Genomic DNA, 7339 nt, shown 5'->3' with positions numbered 1-7339 from the left:
TCTTTCCAGGGCTCCTCTGCCCCTCTGTGTGTTCCTCTGCAGGACCGCAAGGAGGCCTCACAGGGATTGTCTGCTGATCCCCAGCAGAATATAAAACTCTTTATCTTCATTCTCTGAAACCTCTTCAAGACATCCCAAACCCAAGATCCTCCCAACAGGGCTCTCCAGAAACTTCTGCCTCCGGAAACGACAATTGCTATCAATGATGCACGGATGGAGGAGTACCTAAGATCCTACTAATGGTTTTGTGTGTTTCTTGGCAAGCTCCCGCTCAATTCAAGCTGCCCGCGCTCTGGGGCAAGGTCTAATTAGAAGAGTGCCAGGCTCACCCTGCCTGCGGAGAAAACGCATTAGTCACAGATGTAAGGGCACGAAGGATGCCAGGGAGCAAGGGAGTGCATGGGGTCATTAAGGCCCTTCCTAAAATGCTAGGAGCCTTCGTTGCGGGAAAGGAAAACTAGATGTGACCGCGTGCAGCAGAGGAGGATACAGAAACCCTGGGAGGCAGAGTAGAGTTGACTGGGTTAGAGGCCATAAATAAGTGCATAAATGATGCTCAGTGAACGTTGCAACAGATTTAAGCCAAGTGTTCAGGATGACACAGCAAAGCCTCAGGACAAGGAAATACACAGACCGCTTAAAGCTTCCCGCTGCTGCCTGGAGCAGCCTGAGTGTGAAAGCGCGGGTGCTCGGGGAGGGGTCGCACTGAAGAATCAGGTTCAGGCTTTGAAGAGTCGTGCGCCCAGAATTGAGGTCACAGTGGCCCGAGATCTACCCTGGAAACAACAGGTGTCCGTACCACAGGCTTATTCGCAACTCCCTGCGACTAGGCTCGGGCTCCCTGGAAGTGTAGGGGTTGAAAGGGGACCAGACTCGGCAGGGGAGGGGCGGGGCGCCGGCCGGGGAGGGGCGGCGCAGGTGGGCGGGCCTGGGCAGGGTGGGGACTGGACGTATAAAGTTCTCGCTGCCCCGGAGGCTATGCTACTGCTAGGAGCCGGCGCAGGGTGGTCGGGGGGGTGAGCAGGGTGCCGCTGGCTGCTGGGGTCTGCAGGTCACCGAGTCCCCAGGAGAGGGGACTCCTAAGAAGGCACCTGCCTGTGTTTACCCGGCAGCGAGCGCGCCGGCCACCGGGAACTCCCGGCAGGTGAGCGAAGCTGCGGCCTTGGTGGGGGCAGCAGGGTCGGGGGCCGTTCCGCTGGGCAGGTCGCTTCCAAGTTTTGCGAACTGTTGAGTTAGTTTCAGGTTGTTGCTGTAGTTGGCGGCCTTGCTCACAGGGCTTTGTCAACTTGAGTTGCAGAGGCCGGTTCCTCCCCTTTGGCAAAGGAGTTCCTCCGCTAGTTCGCTCCCGCGTCGCCGGGCATTTTAGGAGTCTCTGCACGACTCGCCTGCTTTTGCAAATCCGTCTCTTCTCGCCTCATTTTTTCCAGCGCACAGGAAAGGCCGTTGCGCCCCGCGAGGGAAACAGAGCCGTTGACCATGGTTGCAACTGGCAGTTTGAGCAGTAAGAACCCGGCCAGCATTTCAGAATTGCTGGACTGTGGCTATCACCCAGAGAGCCTGCTAAGTGGTGAGTGTCCCCGCTGCCCACCCTTCTCCTCTCCAAAGGTCGGTGCCTCTCGATCTACCGGGTGGGCGGGCTTTCGACTTCCTCCCCTACGTCTATGTAGGGGGTGCCACAAAATCCGTCTGAGGAGAATCCTTTCCAAATTTTCTAACATCTTCTCTTCATGCTAGAAACAAAAGTAGCAAAAGTAGAATACCCAAGGGCTACATCTTTCTAGGCTGGTGCCAGTAGGCTCTTGGAGATTAAGGTCCTTATCTTACATGATTGTGAAGAACACAGTTACGTGTGTTTTAGCAAATGTATTTACCCCTGTAATCAACATAACCCCTCCCCGTGAATTCCGACGCACCCATTTGCTAGGTATTTCTCACTCCCCCCTGACTCCAGGGAACTACTGATCTGATTTTTATCACTCCAAGTTAGTTTTGCCTTTAGGTAAGTGGAACCATAAAGTAGGTACTCTTTTGTGTCTGGTTTCTTTCCCGCAGCCTAATGTTTTTGAGATTCTTTTATGTGGTTGCTTAAATCAGTGTGTTCATGTTTATTACTGAGTAGGATTTTCAGTCTTGGATATACCCATTATTCCATTTTTAATGTGAGAAGGAAACTATTGAACAGCAGTGGTGCTTGATTTGCTATCATTTGCAATTTTAACAGCAGTTTCTAAGTGAACACACTGCTCTGCCACTAGAGCTGTAAGAGCATAGATAAGCTGCTTAGGCTCTTCGTGTTTTCCTCCTTTCAAGGTGAAGTGGGTGATGACCTAATTTATAGGGCCAGAACTCCAAAATTACATGAAGTGGAGAGGAAAACCCAGTAGCTGATGAAGGTGAAGTAGGCTTAGGGAGAGGAGCCGGGAGGGCATCAGCCTGCACCTTGTTCATTTGACTCCCTGTAGTGTGGCAATCCTGCCAAGTGGTAGGATTCATTTGAGGAGTAGGTGACCAAATGCAGAGCTATCTCTTTTCCTTTCAGCCAATCTAATTTTATTTCCCTAGGACTATTTTGTTTTGCTTGGCTAAGAAAAACCACGCAACCGGTTATAAATATCCTCATGAACCTCAAAGGTCTTCTCTGCGCAATTTTTAATTAAAGAGGTTAAAGCTAAAATTGGGACCTACAGGCCACTCCAGTAAAGACTTAAAGACACAAATTTGATAGATCTTTAATGTAACTCTTCAAGCTCATGGACTTTAAACATAATAGCAAAAATTCTTTATTTTACAATACATGTATTCCTACAGTTAGAAAGTAATAACCCCTTAGTCCAAATAACAAAGTTTTAACTTTTTATCCCAGAAGTAATAAATGTTTTCTGTAAAACAAAATTAGAAAACCCCCATAAGCAAGTAGGCAAGAAAGAAAAGAAAATCACCAATAATCTGGGATAATCCCAAGTAGATTTTTGATGCATAGTCTTTATGATTGTGTGTGTTCTGTGTACACACATGAATTTAAAGAAAAGTGGTTATATCCTATCCACTCTATTTATCTAAACCTTTATTTCATACATGAACTTTCATGAGAGCTTAAATTATTCGCTATATTACATGGTAGATAGAGGTAACCAATGTTGATATCTTGGTGTGTTTTTTCTACTGTGAATTTTTTTTTTCTTTATCTAAAAAGAAAACTCCATTTCTTACAGATTTTGACTACTGGGATTATGTTGTTCCTGAACCCAACCTCAACGAGGTAATATTTGAGGAATCAACTTGCCAGAATTTGGTTAAAATGCTGGAGAACTGTCTGTCCAAATCAAAGCAAACTAAACTTGGTTGCTCAAAGGTCCTTGTCCCTGAGAAACTGACCCAGAGAATTGCTCAAGATGTCCTGCGGCTTTCCTCAACAGAGCCCTGTGGCTTGCGAGGTTGTGTTATGCACGTGAACTTGGAAATTGAAAATGTATGTAAAAAGCTGGATAGGATTGTGTGTGATTCTAGCGTGGTGCCTACTTTTGAGCTTACACTTGTGTTTAAGCAGGAGAACTGCTCATGGACTAGCTTCAGGGACTTTTTCTTTAGTAGGGGTCGCTTCTCATCTGGTTTCAGGAGAACTCTGATCCTCAGCTCAGGATTTCGACTTGTTAAGAAAAAACTTTATTCACTGATTGGAACAACAGTCATTGAAGGGTCCTAAAAAGGGAAAATATATAAAGCTTATTTCATTATTGGGTAGTAAAACTATTCAGCTAGTCAGCTACAGTCATTTGTAGTTTGCCCCACCTGTCCTCAGTAAGAAACCCCAAATGTAGTCCATTTTCTTTCTGTATTTCACATTCTTAGTAACTGCAGCTAACAGGCTGATTTTCTGGCCTTTCGAGAAGTGATCCGAAATAGTGTACATTTTCTGCATATATCCCATTTTTGTACAGAATTGAATGGGATAGAATAGGTAAGCAAAAGTAGAAGTCCATTTGAGTTTTACATTTGATTCCACAATTTTGTTTCAGGTAGGCTTGGTAATAGACTATATAAACCAGATTTGCCTAGTTTGATTTTCATATGACTTTTTTTTCTGTAAGTTTTCAGGGTGATTCTTTAAATCACAGAATCTTACTCAATGATACTTAGCTGATCAAAACTTCCAGAAGCCCACACCACCAGTTCATGACTCAAATTTGAAGAGTTCTTAGACAGGAGGGTAGGATTAAGTAGGTGAGTTTAATTAAAACTTAACCCTAGGTAAGAGTGAATGAGAAATATTATGGCAATAATGGAACTGCTTCACTGTTTCTTGGTGACTTCCTCACTGTAATGTTTTAAAGAGGTGACGAAAGCTTGTGCTACCATTTCAGTAACCACGGTGTTGTTTTAGATGCCTTTAAAAGCTCAGTTTCCCTTGTTCTTAAGTGTTGAATATTGTCTTTAAACTAGAAAAATGCAAAACATTGAACTGATATTTTTGTGTGTAATTGATTACTCTTACACTGAGTGAATGATGAATACCTGTGAGGATAGGAAATTAGTTGAGATCTAGTCCCTCTCTGATTCACTTAGTAATCTATCTTCTTTTCAGTATTACATATGCTTAATCTCATATGAACGATTTCACCATGTCAGTATTATCTCATCTCTGGGCTTTTCTGGGAATTGAGGAATCTCTCCTTAACCCCAATTGTCAAGGGCAGTAGCTGTATACTACCACTTTGAATTATTGAAACGGGTCAATTTACAAAGTCTGCATTGGCCATGGAAATATGGTTTATAGTACAGCCTAGAGAGTGAAACTCACAGTCCAGATAACCATGCGCGCACCCAGATTTTTTCCACCTTGGATACCTGTCACTAGGGAATAATAAAGGCCTTACTTTTTGTCTTATTCCGACTAAGTAGATCATTATCTCTTTCCTTTTTTATGTTAATGAGAGAATTTAGCCTCTACTCAACAATGTTCAATTCAGCAAGGCTTTCATATCCTTGCTGTGGCTCATGGATAAGGAGCTTTATTCAGGTTTCCTGCCCTAGCTATTAGCTCCATTTCACATACTGGAACAGATGTAGGGGCAGATGTATTCATCCTGGTGTTACTGAAAAACAGGTGTGATCCTGTTACTGATACTATAAGTGACCTAAAATGTCACTGTTCAAATTAGCAAGTGTTCTAACAAACTAAACTCTTCAAATGCTTGGAAAGATACTACAAAGCCAATCTTTATAGAATTGGGCCAAGATAAATCAACGTCATTTTGCATGTCTGTTGTCAGGCTCCAAAGGTTCACTGTGTTTCTGCCGCTGTCCTGGAGTTGTCACCACTGACTGGGCAAGGCTTCTTGGGCATGGATGTAGAACTGTTGTCCTTTTTCCACTAACAGTTATCTTTGACTCTCTTGCCTGTTATGCTTACAAAATGGTGATGGCTTATGGAGGCTGTTAAATTAATATTCCTGTTAAAGGAAATTAAAATTTGTCTATTTTTTGACAATAAAGCATTATATATTTTTAATTATCTTGTCCTCTTTTTTTTCGTTCCCCTACTTGATGCAGTGGTCACAGGATCAGGGCTGCAATTACAAGGGCTGTAACTAGAGGTGGCTCATTCCTAATAAACCTTATATCAGAATTCCTTATGGGCCTGATAGAAGTGGGTTGTGCCTTCATCTCATTTGGCAAAATTGGGGTTAACAGTGAATGCAGCTGTTTTCCTGGTAGTAAAAACAACCTACCAATTTGGGCCTGTGTAGCCTAACCCTATCTGAATATGAGTGGACTGAAAGGAGCACCAGCTAGACTGGCATTGCTGCCTTCCACCTAGATAGACAAGGTGGGCAAATGGAGGCAAACCTTCGCTTCCAAAGGTGGAAGATTTGGGGTATAAATGAAGAGAAGGAAGAATAGTCACTGAGGTTAAAGGAATTAATAAATGAATAATATAAGGAGGGGAATCCAATATTATCCCTTCAAAAGAGGATCAGAGCAAGTGAATATGATGTCTTCCAGCTCAACTATAACAGATAACAGATGCCTGAAAAGGTGAAGCTATGTTTGCAGAGACTACTTTTGAAATCAGACAAGATCGAATGGAAGCCTACAAACTTGAGTGACCTCATTCTAGGAGACATATTTATACTATACAACGGACATGATTAATTATAAATGATTCAGTGAGATTCTAGGAGTGCTGCGGTATCTTTTAAGTTGTATGTCCTTTTGATATAAGGAATCCTTATTGGAAGATTAGGATGGTCTTCAAATATATGTTGTAAAATATACATTTGGTCTTAGTCCCTATTTCCTGGTATAAAACTCTTGAACTACTTAGATTCTCCAAAGTGCTAAGTGTCTTTTGTAATGCTAATGTTGACTGATGGCTGGATTCCTCCAGGTAGCTTCAGGATGGGGCTTGGTCACCAGAAAGACCAAGGCTGTATTAGGTTGTTGAGACTTTTAGCCCCAACACACCCTCACATCCACCTGGAAGGAGAGAGGGTCTGAAGATTAAGCCAATGGCCAGTGATTTAACCAGTCTACATAATTCTACATAACAAAGCTTCCATAAAAATCTGAAAGGACTGAGTTCAAAACACCTTCTGGAGAAGTGAACACTTGGAGGTTCGTGGAGGATGGTGGGCCTGGGGAGAGCATAGAAACTCCTGCCCCTTCCCACATTTCTTGCCCTATGTATTTCTTCACAGGCACTCATCAGCATCTTTTCTATTAATCTTTATAATAAATCAGTAAACATAAGTGTTTCCCTGAGTTCTGTGAGCTGCTCTAGCAAATTAATCTAATCCCAGGAGGGAGTCATGGGAACCCTAATTTATAGCAGGTAGGTTAGAAGCACAGGTCAAGCAAACTGGGGCTTGAGATTGTCATTGGAAGTTGGGTGAGGGGGACACTCTTGGGGACTGAGCCCTTTACCTGTGGTATTTGAGGCTATCTCTAGGTAATGTCAGAATGGAGTTGCATTAGAGGATACCCAGCTGATGTCAGATGCAGAATTGATTGCTTGCCTGGTATGTCGGGAAAACCCACACATTTGGTCACACAAGGCTTCTGTGTTCATTTTTGAGTGAGAAGGTATAGGAGAAACCAAGTATGATTTTTTTTTCCTTCAGTATTCTCAGAATGGGTAAAGGAGGTTGCTTTCAATAACCGGAGCAGTAACAACTTTTCACAGGAAATGAATAAGTTGAATGCATACACATTGAGCATAAAAATCAATTTCAGGTTGATTAAGGAATTAAATATGAAAGGGAAACTTAGAAGATGGAATTTTCATAATTTTGACATGGCGGGAAGAACTCTTAAATAAGATGTCAAGATGCCCTGAAAC

The 7339-nt window shown here is 43.0% G+C and overlaps 1 protein-coding gene across 1 annotated transcript; it reads left to right on the top strand.

The window, feature by feature from the left end:
* Positions 1-980: 980 nt before the first annotated feature.
* On the top strand, positions 981-5509 carry DDIT4L (DNA damage inducible transcript 4 like). Its single transcript, XM_005555539.4, has 3 exons — positions 981-1144; positions 1428-1567; positions 3213-5509. The coding sequence occupies exons 2-3, from the start codon at positions 1477-1479 to the stop codon at positions 3701-3703; spliced, it is 582 nt and encodes a 193-aa protein (XP_005555596.1). The 5' UTR covers positions 981-1144; positions 1428-1476; the 3' UTR covers positions 3704-5509.
* The last annotated feature ends 1830 nt before the right edge of the window (positions 5510-7339 follow it).

This window comes from Macaca fascicularis, chromosome 5, assembly GCF_037993035.2.
Source record: "Macaca fascicularis isolate 582-1 chromosome 5, T2T-MFA8v1.1".
NCBI lineage: Eukaryota > Metazoa > Chordata > Mammalia > Primates > Cercopithecidae > Macaca > Macaca fascicularis.
The sequence above is the reverse complement of the archived record's forward strand: the minus strand, read 5'-3'. Positions and strand labels throughout refer to the sequence as shown.

Coding starts and splice junctions, on each gene's coding strand:
- DDIT4L (XM_005555539.4), top strand. CDS start 1,477: ATGGTTGCAACTGGCAGTTTGAGCAGTAAGAACCCGGCCAGCATTTCA. Junction 1,568..3,212: donor CCCAGAGAGCCTGCTAAGTG/GTGAGTGTCCCC, acceptor CATTTCTTACAG/ATTTTGACTACTGGGATTAT.